The following is a 15679-nucleotide window of genomic DNA, read 5'->3' as shown; positions in this document are numbered from 1 at the left end:
CCCTTTCTCTCTCTCTTCCACTGAATATTTGAGTTCATGGTGATTTTTGCAGGTACATTAACTGTATTTTTCACATTTTGAAACTCAGCTGTCTCCAGATCTCCATAAATCTGTTCTTATTTGACACTGAGGTTTATTGTTACTTTCAATTTAATTTGGCTGCAAACATCAATGTAGCATTTCATAATAATAAGTATGATGGAGATATTGAAGATAAAAAAGAAGTGGGCAGATACCAACATTTATGGCACAAGGATTTTATGGGGAGGGATTTCCTTGTCTTGGGTTACCCTGCTCCCAGTTCAAGGCATCCCTGACAGCATGCAGAACTTGAATGCAGATCTCACATCTGATGACAAATGGCTCCTTAATGATGTGTTAAAGGAAGTGTGTGTAACCCTAATTCAATTAGCATATTATCTCCCTTTTTAACATGAAATTTCATTCTAGTACTAAAGAAAATCAGATTTTCTGTTCACAATGCTTTTTTCTCACCTGAAGACATTTGGCAAATGAATAAACTAAGCTTTGAAAAATTTCGGAGGCAAAACTTTTAATCAAAGACAAATGAATAACATTAATGCATTTTGGCTCATACTCCAGGATTACAATTGCTTAGATGAGCATCTTTTTTTTAGTCTCCCAAGTTATGTCTCAGCAGGCACTTGGTCAGGGCACTCTCTGAAAGAAGAGCAAATTGTTCAAATGGAAAATGTAAGACTATGACAATAAATGTTCAAGATGAAGATAAATATGAAGCTACTTTGATTCTGAGTGTTACAGAACTTTCACACAGCCATAGTGTGTCAGGAAAAAGTTTACCCAGTCTCTTGTTCCATTTCTGACAGCACATGATAGCAGATGTGTTAGAAAAGTCTGTGAGAACAGGACAAACCAGAAACACTGTACTGGTATCAAACAACCCTAAAGTTATTTTCCTGCTGAAAATCTATCCAACTGCTTTTTGAACAGAAATAAATGGTTAGTACAAATCCCGTTATGAGGCACATCTTACCAACAAGGCATGTGCAGTGCAACCCCCTCTGGCTCTTCTGACCCATCTCCCTTTTGGTTGCGTTTGACATGTGCCAGCCCTTCCACTGGAGACACAGCAGACCTTTCCTGTTGTCTCATCTCCTGCTTGCCCAAGAGTTTCTAGACTTCCTCAAAAGTACAGAAATAGTGTCCCCAAATGTGTATGCTGGTGCAGCAGATAATATTTTTTTCCCCCAAATCTAATTCCATAAATGTCAGGCTCCCGCATTACATGCTGTAGATTCACAGGGTCATACCCTGAAGCATCAACAGGGACAGTTTAGCCTGGGTCTTTGGCACAAACCTGTTTCCCAAACAAATTGTTTGAAGAGAAGAGAAAAAAAATCAACTCTTGCTTTTAGTCTTTGGGTGGATGCAAAATCTACAAACTTTTGCACAAGGCTCTCTTTGTCTCCAGTGTCTGCTTTTTCCTTTTGCCAGGGTAAATAGCTTCCCTAGAGTTTGGCACATAGCCTGCTTATGGTTGTGGCACTAATACTGCTGCCCAGGAGAGCCCCATCATGAAACAGAAAGAAAAACACAAGAAAAAATTAGCAGAGGATCCTGATGTCAGACAACTTGCCAATATTTTCCTTAACTGTAACTTAGCAGAGCTGAGTGAGCACCGTGTAATGTTAGGCAGCTCTCTCATATCCAGCAACATGGAATATTTTAGGTTTTCTGGATTGGCACACTCCTGTTATCCTGCAAATATGAAACAAAGCAACATTTCTGCAGATCTGTGACATGAACTCACTTTTCCCCGAAGGAATCACAGTGCTTTAAAAAGTAATACACCCATTTGCACATCTTCCTCTGGAATAGGCAACCTACGACCTAATTTCGAAACCTTCCAAACTGTATTATTAGGGATGACAGTTCTACCTCAACTCAGAGACCTGAGGCTGTGGCTGACACTGGTTATAAAATAAAAAAAAGATGTAGTGGGAAGGTTAATCTCTATAATTAAAGGAGTTGTTACACCACTCAGCCATCAGCAGCAGGGCGTACACCTTTCAGCCTGGCAGCTCTTGGATGGCGTAAGGCAGACACGTGCCATCGGGCTGTAACTGGTGGGCGACCAAGTGATGACAGATGGTGGACAGGAGGGAAAGCAGCACTTGAAGGGGCCAGAAGGGAATGGGAAGGGCTGTGGACAGGGAACTGGGGAAGTCAGTTGATTAACTGACCATCCAGGCCAAACAGAACTGCTGCCATCCCTGTCATCAAACCAGTGCCCTGGGATCACTTCAGCTCTTTCCCTATAACCTGCAAATTTCTCCACTGCCAGAGGTCAGTCAGTCCAGGAGCTGGAGGTCTATAACCCTGGACAGTTACTGAGAGAAGGATCTTTGGAAGGGGAAACAGTGTTGTTTTCCGTATCAGAAACAGTCCCACGCTTCCCAAAGGAGTGGAGGAAGAGCAAAGTTAATTTTATCAGATTTCCTGTTTGTTTGCCTTCCTCCATCATCTGTCTTCAAATCTTTACAGGAATACATGGGTGTAAATCGATGCTGTAGGTCACTAGCCCAGAAAACTGTCTCACTGCTTGACCCATGTGGACTAATCCATATAGGAGGCTGCGCACACCAAACTGGCTCCACTGGTCGGGAACAGCAAAACTACTGTGCCAGATTGTCTGGAAACTCAGTCAGCCAAAGGTAAAGCTGGGGATCTCCTGCTCTTCAGTCAGATTTTCTAGTAGATTCTTCAAAAGCAAATGTACTTCTTTGTACTGTAGGGGGCTGGTGGACGGGGTCCTGGAGTGGCTGAAATGGGCAGTACATTGCCAGTTCTTCCACCTTGTGCTGCTCCTGAGCCCTGCCGAGTCGTGGGGAAGCCATCTCTCAACAGGACTGAGCACAGTCTCACTGGATTTACTGTTCCAGCCCTTGAACACAACCAGCTTCACACACATGATTAAGCTTCTTCAGCGAGTGGCAAGATGACAAGTGGAGTGGGCCAAGGCAGTGAGAGGCACCACCTCTAGCAGGGTTAGTGGAGAGGAGCAGGTGTGGGATGGCAGGGTGGAGGATAAGTGCAGACAAAGGTGGAAAGGAGGCTCAGCAGAAGTGTGTAGGCCCTGGAACCCTGTTTGATACGTTGTGTGGAGTAACAGGCTGGATTATTTATTACAGCTATTGCTTTTGTGAAACCTATTGCTGCCCTAATTTCCCTACCAGCCCAGTAAGCCTGCCAATACTGGGTTGTGCTGGAGCAGACCACAGCCAGAGCTACAGGGCACACCAGGATCTGGTTAGTCTCAGCCTGATTTTCAGTAGTTCTCACTTTTTTGCAGTAACATTCTCCTCCATTATTAAATTCAGGGAGTTCAGATGTAGCACAGTGATTTAGTTACAAATACTTTCTATTCCAATGTAAAAGCACTTTTGGTCCTCAATACAAATTCAATGCTAAGTTTACTGCAGTGTTTACAGGCAGCTCTACTCAACTCCAACATTTGAATCCTTTCCAAAAGTGATTTGAATTCAAGAATTCTGCAGCACCTTGCCTTAACAAAGCTACAGCTGAATTTGGCTGTCACCTCCAGCTGTATGCTCAAACTGTCTTGGTCTTGAGCTGAATCAGTGCCAATGAACAGCTACATTAAGTGACAGATATTTTAGAATTTCTGCATCATATCATCATTTATGTCTTTTCTTACATTAGGTCACTTACAGTGTGCCCTCCATGGTTATTGTGCTCTTCTTTCCATGATCTGGAGCCATAAAGAACAAATATATCAGATTTTCCAAACTCCCTCCTGAAAACACACTGGTGATTGTTTTCAGCTCAGGATGGATTCCTCGACTAATACTTGTGCAGAAAAAAGGAGACAGAATCTTGATGTCATCACATCAAGGTGAATCTTGAAATAGAGTTTATAAGGATAAAGGGTAGGTGGGAGCAGGAAATGAAACTGGCAAAGAGGATTAGAAAGAAATTGAATGGGAAGCAGGAAATGTGGTATGGATTGTAATGAAAGAAGAAAAGAGCCCAGAGAAAATAAGGAATATCTGAGTGTTTAGATAGCCCCTAGAGGCTGCCTTCCAAAGTCTCTATGTTCCTCTGCTGTGGAGTTACCAGTGAAACCCACTGGCGAAGTGACTCTCTCATCTCACATTTATACCTCTTCCAAGCAGGATTGATAATGAGCATGTTTCTACATCCTTAAAAATAAAATAAACAACAAAACAACTAACAAATCATTTGGCAATATATTATAACCATGATCAGGCTGCAAAGTCACACATTCACATTGCTAGTAAACACCGAACTTAAGTTTTTTCTTCAGCTTTAGGATGAGTCTTTTTACCTTGTGCATGGAAGATACTTAACATCAAATTCAAACATGAATTACCCACATTCTAATGTGTTTCCTGGAATTTGGGTGTTGGTTTAGTTTTGTTGTTGTTTTTTTTATTTGCAACGTGTCAACAAATTAAAGTGTCTAAGTTCAGGACACTAAAACCAAAACAGGGCTTTAAAACAGTGTTTTTCAGAGTCAAATTACATGAGGTTGTCAGACCACTCACAGGAATGGAACCTACTCAGCTCTTGCTGAGATCCTCTGTTGAATTTTACTGAGGACTGAGCATGAGGATGGTTTTGCTTGGCCAGGACAAGGGGACACAGCATGTCGGCTTCGGCTGGGAACCTTAGCATCTGGCATCACTTGCTCTCTGACAGGAGAAATTGGCTAAGATCATTGCGAGAATATCTGTGACTTTCACAAAGACCAGACCAAAAGTACTGACAGTCTGGATCATGGCTTACATCCACTTTCTGAATAGCTCTGGGATAGACTAATATCAATATCCTGGCTAGTAGAAGAAGGTTTATACATTGAGAGGAAATTCACAGAGGTAAAGGTGGCTGTCTCATGCTGGTCTGTGACAGCTGCAGCCTAGCGTGGAATGGCACAAACCCTATACGGGTGGGGCTGCAGGGTACCCCCCAAAATGGGCTCTGTGTTGATCTCTGTCACTCCCTCGGGGAGCTGGAAGGTGAAAGCCCGCAGCAGGTTGGCAAAGAAAATAAAGAGCTCGGTCCTCGCTAGGTGCTCCCCCAAACACACACGGTGCCCTGCAGAGGGAAGAGGGGAAGGATAGTGAGCATCTAGGAATTTTTCAGCTTCATAGTCACTTAGTTCATTCTTGTTGCAAGCAGAGGGTGTTTTTTTTGTTGTCTAAGGACAGGATCATGAAAGCCACAGAATTAAAACTATGTGAACGCCTTCTCAAAAAGATCTGATCCAATGTCATAGCTTAGGAGATACCAAAGGAAAATTTCAATGAAAATCACTAATGTACAAATATAATTTCTTTCTAGATCTGATAGAACATTATTTTCTTGTTACAGGAGATGTTGAGCTCCAGGGTCATACACAAAGAATCTGCCAGCTGCTTGCACATGCTTTCTTAGTGAGTTAACATCAGCGGATCAAAATTACTTGGCATTTGCAGTTGAACAGAGGCTTGGTCACTTCATAGGCAAAGCATGAGACCTACTGTTCCTTTCCCAGGGTTCTTCATTGGCACCGATGGTGTGAGCAGAACAGGTGAATAATACATTCACATTTCCAGATTAGCAGACAAATAAAAGGAAACAAAACCCATTTTCATTAAGAAACCACTGCTGGATGGACATCTAAATGACTGGTCTGTTATATCAACAGAGAAACTAAAACAAAACCATCAATAGGAACCTTACTGCTATGTGTGATTGCTAACTGTGTGTGCATTGCTATCTTATTTCCTTCTTTGGCAACTGGATTTTCAGTTCTGTAAGCAAGAACTTAATCTTTTGTTTATCAGGATGCATTCTGTTTTTCTTTCATCCTGATCCTTTAAAAGGGATGGCAAGTAACTCCAGTACAAACAAGGCACATTGCTTCTCAGGAACGTAACTACGTATAAAGAATACTACAGACAAAACCTGTGTATGACTGCAGCATGCAACCAGCCCAGTTTGGGTGGGATTCCCACCACAGAGTCCTAAGGACAGTTTGGGGTCAGATGGCACAGAAGCCTCTCACTTGGCAGAAACAAGCCAGTACTGTTCTTTAAAAGCAACAAACAGCAGAGATAGAAGATGTTATCTGAAGAAATACCATAATCTCACACTTCTATGTTCTTCATTTTATCTATTGGATCAGTTCAAACTACCAATGCATTTACCTGCTGAGAATGGTAAGAAAGCTTCTCGAGGGATAAAGTTTCCTTCTTTATCCAGGAAATGGCCAGGGTTGAACTGTCGAGGTGTCTCCCATTGCTCAGGGTCATACAGAACAGATCCTATATTTGGTATAACGATGGTGCCCTGCAAAGAAGAAACTGTTGATTCCATTCCAACTACTGGCCTGTCACCCATCAGTTTCTTCCTGACGGAAAAAACTGTTGCTTGTTGCCATTTGGGCAAGTGCCAAGTTGAGCAGAGGTCTCTTGACCAGTGCTTTGGCAAAACACTTTATCCTCCTAGTCCATCCCCAGCCAAGCAGAGGTGGTGCCTGCAGTTGTGATGATGGGTAGGAGCTCAAGGCTTCCCTGGTAGGGGCCTTATCAGCTGTCTGAGCACCTACACAATAAGTAAAGGACTAATTTGTGTAGCCACAAATAGTAACCCTTCCCCAGGCACCACATTCCTGAGTTAAATGGAGAATAGTTTATAGACTGAAAATGGGTGACAAAACTGAAATGAAAGAACAGAAGCTGAAAATGTGTCTGTACCCTTTTGACAGGGAATCCTAGCAGTGTTGTGTTCCTCACACACAGCCTGGGCATGCCCACAAAGACAATGTTGCTGAAGCGCTGAATCTCATGGACCACAGCATTTGTGTAGGGCAGTTTTCTCCGGTCCTCATAGCAAATTAACTGGGAAGGACCCAGGACAGCATCCAGCTCCTTCTGCACTTTCTCTGTGGAGAAATATTCACAACTTCAGATGAGAAAATGTATAAAATATTTTTACTGGTCTCTTAGAGCAACAGGAAAATATATTCTTTCAACATAGTACATTAGGTCTATAATTTGTGATTTAATATGTTTTAATGCCTGAGTTTAATATAGGATAATAAAAATATACAGGAAAAACCCACCAACAGTGTGGTCCAGGAACACACTGGAGGGATGTAAGGGGTCCAGTGGTTTGTGAAGAGCACTGGTGTGCTCAGCAAGGAGAGTTGGGTTTGCTGCCACAGGAGGGGCAGTGAACATAGGCTGCCATAAATATGAGATGAGACTGTATGGCAAACACCACAAAGCTATGTTAGCATTCCTCATACCTGAATGGTGTCAGGTGCAGACGGGATTCAGAGCTTTGATCTCTGTACCTGCTGCCATCAGTCACCTGCAAACTCTCCACACAGAGCACCTCACTGACTTGTCACTGCCAAGAGCTAACTTTGGTCTCACTGCAAGTGTCTTCAGCCATTTGACTTGGTCAGGTCACAGCATGGGTCTCTGATTTTTTTCTCTGCTGCCATTCTTTGTGTTTTCAGAGAGTGAGAGCCACGCTGCAGCTCATCCTATTCAGCCATCATTAACATTTGTAGTACCCACAGCATTTTACAACAAGAATCCCTCTCACCTTGAATATCTGGATTCACAACCATATAGAGCAGTCCCCAGTACAATGTTGTGCTTGAGGTCTCTGATCCACCAAGGAAAAGATCATTTATGACATGGACCAAATTGTCTTCATCATACTTGGGCTTGACCCCTTCTTTTGACTGCAGATGATGATAAAAAGTTGAAGTTAAAGCATAAAAGTTAGGTCAATTTGTATGCCCTCTGTGTGAGAGTCCTTATTTCCACAGCTGGCATGTGCACAAAGAATAGTCAAAATTACAGTTTTTGATGAGTAGTTTAGTAGTTTCCCAAATAGACATGGTAAGTCTGCCTTGCTATCTTTCATGAGGTGGAATATTCTTTCATTTAAAAAAGACAATTCTAGGTCTGATGACTTAATCATGAAAACTTTAAAGCACAGTACAAGTTTTGCCGTTAGATTAGAGTGTGCTTCTATACAAATGCCCTACAGCATGCCACTCTTCAGGCCTTGGTCTCCAATATGCTATCAAATGGTGCTAGAAAATACCAAAGGAAATCCCATCTGAATAAAAGAATCTCAAGAGAACACCTTGAAAGTAATTTCTTTTCTGAGTTCAGGATAAATGTGAACTGAGGGGGAGAGGTATTTTCTACTGAATAATATAAGGGAGTAAAATAAAAATATTTTAAAGAAAAAAAATTAGGCAAAACATTTTAAAATAATGCAATAAATACTGCAATAAATCACACCCCTGACACCAGAGGAAGTTGCATCTTTGCCTCTAAAATGCTTATTTTAGCAAATCTTGTCATAGTCAATTCAGATATAAAATGTAAGATGATGCATCAGCTCCTTTCAGAGCCTCTGAGCCAACACTTTGAGGACATGGCAGCCTGATTAGCTGAAAGCTTATGACCACATGTAGAAGCTACATAAACTTCATCTATCCTAGGAAAGAGATGCTTCTTTTACTTCCCAAAAGTACCCCAAAATGACAAAGTTTGAAGCAGAAACTCTGATACTTTTAGCAGAGCCTCTCTGGCTCATGAGCCACTTCCTACTATGGAAAACAATAGCCTGGGCAGAGAAGAAGATTAATGCTTATTATGGCCCTGTTTGTGAAATTTTTTCCTAGGATATCCAATTAGAATATAGGTGCCAAGCCAACCACGCCTCAAACTGTGGGGAAATTAGAGGTAACACAGGGATAATGATTCCCTGCCAAGGGAGGAACCATACAGTTACGTGGCACAAGGACAGCCAGTGTTAGAGCACACACTAAATTCCAAGGAAATGTTGTCCTCTGTTTCAGGGCAATTACCTTCGTATGCATATTTAAATCCATTGTACATATGAGGTGCTTTGCTGTAGAAGATGAGGTGGTTTCTACCAAACTTATGTAACCTACAGGAATAAACTCTCATATTTACTACAGGATTGAAGTATGCACATGAATATTTATGGAAAGCAGATGATAGCTCATGAGTTCACCCGCTGACATACTGGACCTTATACTCCATAAATGTGTGATCACACAGAACAAACACTTACTTTCTCCATCTCAGCCAGGTAAAAGTCAATGAAATCCTGTGGCTCAGCTGGTATCCCTCTCTCCACATGTCTTCTGACCTCCTTTCTTGCAAAAGAACTCAGGACATCATAGCAAGCCAATGCCTTCTTATGAGGCCCAGGGAGACGGCACATCAGCCAAGGGAGGATTTCGTACATCTGCAGGAGTGACACGCAAGAGGTAGTGTGAATTCTCTGTCACTAACAAAGCTACTTTTAGAAACACCAAAAGGCTGAATTGTCCTGTCCAGAAATGTTGATAGCAGAATAAACAAATTAGTGTTGCTTTGAGCAGGTTTTTGCCATCACGTAGTAAAACTTTACTAGTGATTTGACACAATCCCAGGGGTCAAGGCAGTTCTGATGACACTCTGCTCATGCCCCTAAGATTTGCAGAAAAGCTTTACTACCACAACAGCATTTTAGTTTGCCTTATTCTGTAAAATTCAAATGTCAATGGAATTTGCCTGGCCATCCACATTCCCCATTACATGCAGTTTGACCATCTTTAAGTATCTAAACCACAAAGTCTAATTCATGGGGAAAACTTCAAGTGCACTTCAAGACCCTTCAAGTGCAAAGTTGCCCTATATGGTATGTTGTGGGAAGTACCTACCAAAAAATCTTTGACAGAACTTGAATCGTGAGACTGTCAGAGAATGTATGTATTGTTTTTGCAATGTGTGAATTCAGAGCTATTATGAAGTAAGGGGAAAATTCATAATGAATATTTTATTATTTGTAAGGGAGGAAAAAGCAAAGAAAATTTTTAGCATACAATTTGCAGAGTAGTAAAAAGCAGAACAGTGAATTCAATGATACCAATTTTTGGAGGATAGAAGTAAGTAGAGGTGGGAGGAGCAGCACTGCAGAGTTCATATTTATTACAAACTCCAGTCTCAAATTAGATTTAAAGGTTTCTGTTAATAGTCTTAGAAATGCTGAAGGACTTAAAAACCAGGAGTCCACAGAGAGTCAACCCCTAAACTTGCAAAGAAACAAGAGAGTTCTTAAAAATGTCCTCATGCCAAGGAGGCAGTAATAAGGTCCCCAGGACACCACTTCTCTCCCAACTTGCATTTGCCTGTAGCTCTGTGTTTAGTGAAGAGCCATTTTTGTATCTGCTCTTTCATTTTCTACCTATTTCAGAAAAAAACAGCATATCATTTACTCACCTGATGAAAAAAGCTGCCTGCAAATTTGAATAAATTCTCTGTGGCATGGATCATTTCATGGAAGGTTTTGTCCTCATCAGAGAAGTGATATCCAAAAACTAGAGCACAAATCACATTTGAAATAGAATGGAAAAGAGGGAAAGAAGGATCCACAGGTCTTCCTGTAAACACAGTAACAGATATTCACTCTCAGTGTTTTCTTCAAGTGTTCCTTATACAGATAGGACAAAGTGTTTTTAGAGATTACATAAAATATTCTCTTTATACAGCTGGGGCATGAATGGGGACAGAAATTTGGCACTAATATGAATTAATGAAAATAAAACATAGCCTTAGAGCAAAGGACACTGTTAAACTGTTTACTCTAAAACAATCTCAAACCCCTTTCTGTGAAATAATGTTGTACAACTAAGATCTGTTCCAGGATCTCATATCAAATCTGCTGTCCTCAGTTGTCTGGAGGAAGACAAGTCACCGAGTGAGAAGGAAGAAATGTCACTCGAGATAACTGCAGGAATTCAGTGACAGACGTTCAAAAATGTCAAATAATTACTTAGGAGGAAAGACTGAATGAACTTGGGAAGGTTTAAGAAGAAGAATAGTTGGACAGGAACCTGCAAAGTATACATAATGAAACTATTACAGCCTCAACTGTGAGCAGTAGATTATCATATCTCTGTCTGATAATTTTTTTAAAGTTATGAGACAGATATCCATAGAAAGTAATTTGGGTAGAAATGATCCTGGCTTGGACTCTAGGATTAACCTGATAATCCACTGAAGTTCCATCCCATCTCCTACTTTCTTTGATTCTCTTGGCCAGTAGTTACTAAGTCAGACAGACTAAAATATCAATGGCACCCAATGTCATTGAAATTACCAAGCTCTGCAATACTCTTCAGTAACCTGTTGCAGGCAGCCCGAGGATGGCTTGGCTGTGCAATTCAGTGGCATCCTGTCGTTGTACAATCATGTTAGAGACAAACAGTCAGCCCATGGAGGTGGAATCTCAGAAGTTCACAACGTCACTAGGTTTATGAATAGCTATTTTAGAAAGAAATTCTCGTTTCTGATTCTATGCTCTATCTGCTCTTAGGCTTTAGTAAGTTTGGATACACCACTATGGATCTAACCTGGACCGTAGAAGGGGTAGGTAAGTTTGCATACTGAAGATCCAGACTGAAAAGTGCTTGGTTTCTTAGCAGACAGTTACCTTTTAGGTTCATAAAAAACTCCACCAGGTGAGAGGCCTCCTCTTGCACTCGATGCTCCAGGCCTTTTTTTCCCATTCCCAAACTGCGTAGAGTCATTATTCCAAAGCGTCTCTGCTGCTTCCAGGAGCGACCAGTTGCCAATATAATACCTGAGGGTATTCCCTGGCATATTAATATTTGCCACAGACATGCATGATTCATTTAAATATATATTATAAAATGATTGGAATAAAGCAGGGAATATACTGTGATACAAATATCTTTAGGTGAAATTATTGGTAACCAGAAATCGTAGCCAAGCATACCCAAACTATAACTAGGCCACATCGTCTTAATATTGATTGTAGTTCACAACTGAAAAGAGCAGTCTAAGGATTTTCTGACTGTTCCATTTCTTGATGTCTTGAAAAAAAAAAGAATACCTTAAGATGCCTTTTTAGGAAATCTGCCTTAGCCATAGTCAAGTGATCGTGCTCAGGACAGGAGTAACTGGATGAATTTCCACAGAGTGGAGTACAGGGCAGGGTACATTTATGAAGGTGTAGATCAATTAATGTGATGGTTGTAGGTTGAGGTGATGAAGGTGAAGGAAAAGTGACATTTGGGCTCTGTTTCTCCTGTGGAAGAGAGAACACTCCACTAATTGTTAAATTGCACTTGTGGTCACCTGAAGAGCTGTGATGGTGAGGCTTTACCTACCTTTAAACGACCTGTGTCTGCTTTAGTATAGCAAATGCAGGGAAGGGAAGGGAAAAAACTGCAAACTGATGGAATACACCAAGAAGAACTGAGTTTTCCTGTGTCAGAGGCACTCTCATAGTCAAAGGATATTCAAAAAATGTTTAGGAGTGTCTGCAAATACAGCAGTGCGAATTCTGAAAGAGGGTTTTATAGGTCTCTTGCTCATGATGGAAAATATTTGGCAACTATAATGTATACAGTTACCAAACAAGCGTTGCATTTGCATGATGTACAGCAAAATCATATGCAGAACAATGGATTAGTCTGTGATGAGGGCAAGATTGCTGAGTTCTGAGCTGGATCACATACATACATCTTGAATACCGTGAAAAGGTCACCTAGAAACAATCTGGAGTGTTTCCCAGGATTGGGAAAACTCAGTACAAAAAGCAACACACCAAATAGTAAGTTATTCTCAAGAAGTAATGGAGGACTTGGACTGTATCTGATGGAAGATCATTCTGAACAGGAGGGCAGAATAATTTGCCAAGTCAACATTCCTGTGCACTATTTGTGGCAGGAAAATCTCACCTTTTCCTTTGGCCATTGCCCTGAAGAAAGGCGACACCATCCGCCCAGAAACATCATCAGGGTGCGTGGTCATGCCATCCTTCACTGCTTGAAATCCATTCAGTATGATCACTGGGGTCCACCCAAACCACAAAGTATATATGTTACCATGAGTTTTTGCCAGCTGTAAGTGGAAAAGGTGCCAGGAAAGAACAGATGAAGTCCCATATATACATCTCAAACAGACACTGCACCAGTTATTCACCAGTGGACAGTTTTGTGCTGAAAATGTCATTCCTGTGCATATAATTGTAGATAGAAGCAGAAAGAGACTGTTGTTTTACTGAGAACAATGCTTTCAGCAGCCAATTTTATTTACTCTGGGGAAAGCGATTTTCTTTTTAAAGCATAGCCTGCAGCAACACTGCAGCAAGAGAAAGAAAACTTTGTGCTTTATGTTGCATCACATCCAACCCCAACATTTGAACCTTGTTGATCTGAACAGCCACGCTCTGCACGGCTCTGGGGCTCTGTGCCTCCAGTGGTCCCTTCCTTTGCAAAAGGAAACCAGCTGATTAAGCCTGCACTATCTGTGTGCTCCAGGAGAGGACATGGAGCCAGAAACTACTCAACAGCTACGAAGTGCCAGCAGGCTGCAGCCGAGTCCAGGGTTTCGTCACAGCACTGAGGAGAGGACTCACCATTGGACACAGCAGAGGTATCCAAGCACAGATGGGTGTATGACAGAGGAAATCCAATCATTCATGGAAAAACCTTTGTACAAGTATGGGATTCTGCTCCAGCACACCCACAATGATACAAAAGAGATGGTTCACAGTGTCTAAGGTGCCACTAGAAACATATTTTAGAGAATTGGTATTTCCCAATTTTAATAACAAGCCAGAAACCCTGTCCCCAAGTTTGCCTGATTCTTCAGAACATTAGGATTCTTATGAAGATGACATATTCTACATAAGAAGGTGACCCAAATGTAAGAATCAAGTTGATCTTTCTAGGTCCATACCTTGTCTGTAACTTTCTAAGACTTAAAAGCTTCAGTTTGATTAATAACATATCAGGCTTTTTAAATCTGTGACTAAAAATGACCAATTAATAGCATCTTAAAAGAAATACCTCCATCAGAACATCCCGGTGAAACTGAAAGTTCAGGTGCACCAAGTTTCCAAGCAATGGGAGAGGAGTGGGTCCAGGAGGGAATTGCTTGCAAGCCTTCCGCAGTTTGAAAAACTGAACAATTAACAAAAAAATTATCAGGACTACAAAAGCTTGAGTTATTGTCGGCATTTCTGAGCTGATTTATCAGCTTGTCTATCAAAAAGAAGGCACTGGATCTTGGAAAAGGTGATCTTCCTTGTTGTTCCACCAGTTCTGCAGACTGAGTTCTGTAAAGTCTCAATTCCCTTCCCTCCCTCTGTCCCTCCCTCTTCGTCACTGCCTGCCTTTTTCTTGCACTGTATATATTTTCCACACTGAGATATATCAAACTGATCCCTAACCAAAAGCACACCTATCTGCTTATAGCAAGCCTTAGAATGGAAATGTGAATCACTTGTACCCAAAGTATTTGTCCTGAAGCTTGTGCTAGGGAACTTCTGGAGCCTATTGGGAGATCGGGATTGGAGTGACACCAGGTGAAAGCCCTCATTGACCAGTGGATATGAGACAAGTGAAACTCGGTTTCATCTGCTTCAGGAACTTTAAAAATATATATAGTGGTTCATCTCAGAATCACTGAATTCAGATTATGAGTGTTACACATTGATTAGATTGTACAGTTACATAAAATACAGTTACAATAGTTCATAGTACATACTTAAAATAGGTTAGATTGGATACATACATATACTTACAATAGGTTAGATTTTCCAGGTGCTTTAGTCACAAACGTTATTTAAATGTGGTTGTAAATTCAGATTTGCCTGCCAGCACACACAGTCCACACAGGCAAAGACAAGAGTACTTGAAGACTAAGGATGCAGTTAGAAGACAAAATTACTACGTGTAATTTCTGAAAAATTGGCCTTGATTGTCCAATCAAACTTTTTTTTCCAGTAAATGGAAAAAATGTTTCATCAAGTGAGCACTCATGATAAGGAGATAGTACTTAAAAACTCGTATTACAATTAAATAATTTATAAAATCAAAATGTTGAATTTTTTCATATTTAAAGATTAATTAAAAATAAAATTCCTTTTTCGTTTTTTTTTTTTTTTTTGGTAATATGTAACCAAATTGAAAGTTTCACGTGCCCTGGTTAGTTTTCTACCTTTTGTATCAATTTCAGAAGCTAGGATATTATTACCAGTTATCAATAAGTTTACAGGACACATAAAAAAAATCTATCCTCTGATGATGAAGGGATTCACACTGAGTTTGAAGCACAGACAGGGGGAAAGCACTGTGTACCAATTACCAGAGGATTTGATCTTGCATTGCAAAGAGAAAGTGTTGTCGCTAAAATTGAAGTACAAGTCTGAACAAGACATTGCTGTGCCCTCCAACGCAGACAGAAATGTGCTATTTTGCAAACCTGGCAACATGAAGAAAGTCATGTGAATCAGTGATAGCAATTTATCTCTTTCATTTGGCCAAACTTTGAAGCTATTGTGGGTTCATACTTGCCTGCATGATACAGTGAGGACAGCATGGGCAAGTAGTCTTTTATGACCTTATCTGTGCCTGTTGTGGGGAGCATGGTGGGATGTAGGCTGAGGTGGGCTCCATGGCTTTGCTGAAACCAGTGCAAGTCAGGTACCATTGCCCATTATGAGACTGAAATAAGCAAAACATAAAATCAGAAAAAATTGTTTCTTCAAACCAAAATATCAAGTTTAAAAGAAAGAAAGAAAGGAAGAATGTTAG

The 15679-nt window shown here is 40.9% G+C and overlaps 1 protein-coding gene across 1 annotated transcript; it reads right to left on the bottom strand.

The window, feature by feature from the left end:
• Window positions 1–596: 596 nt before the first annotated feature.
• On the bottom strand, window positions 597–14188 carry LOC135419558 (cytochrome P450 2J6-like). The gene is made up of 9 exons (XM_064666087.1): window positions 13931–14188; window positions 12818–12980; window positions 11545–11694; window positions 10332–10492; window positions 9139–9315; window positions 7624–7765; window positions 6765–6952; window positions 6216–6357; window positions 597–5121 (listed from the first exon to the last, which is right to left on the bottom strand). Exons 1-9 carry the CDS (start codon window positions 14099–14101, stop codon window positions 4943–4945), a joined length of 1473 nt encoding a protein of 490 aa, XP_064522157.1. The 5' UTR covers window positions 14102–14188; the 3' UTR covers window positions 597–4942.
• Between the last annotated feature and the right edge of the window lie 1491 nt (window positions 14189–15679).

The sequence above is a fragment of the Pseudopipra pipra genome, chromosome 10, assembly GCF_036250125.1.
Source record: "Pseudopipra pipra isolate bDixPip1 chromosome 10, bDixPip1.hap1, whole genome shotgun sequence".
NCBI lineage: Eukaryota > Metazoa > Chordata > Aves > Passeriformes > Pipridae > Pseudopipra > Pseudopipra pipra.
This window is presented reverse-complemented; position numbering and strand designations above follow the sequence as displayed.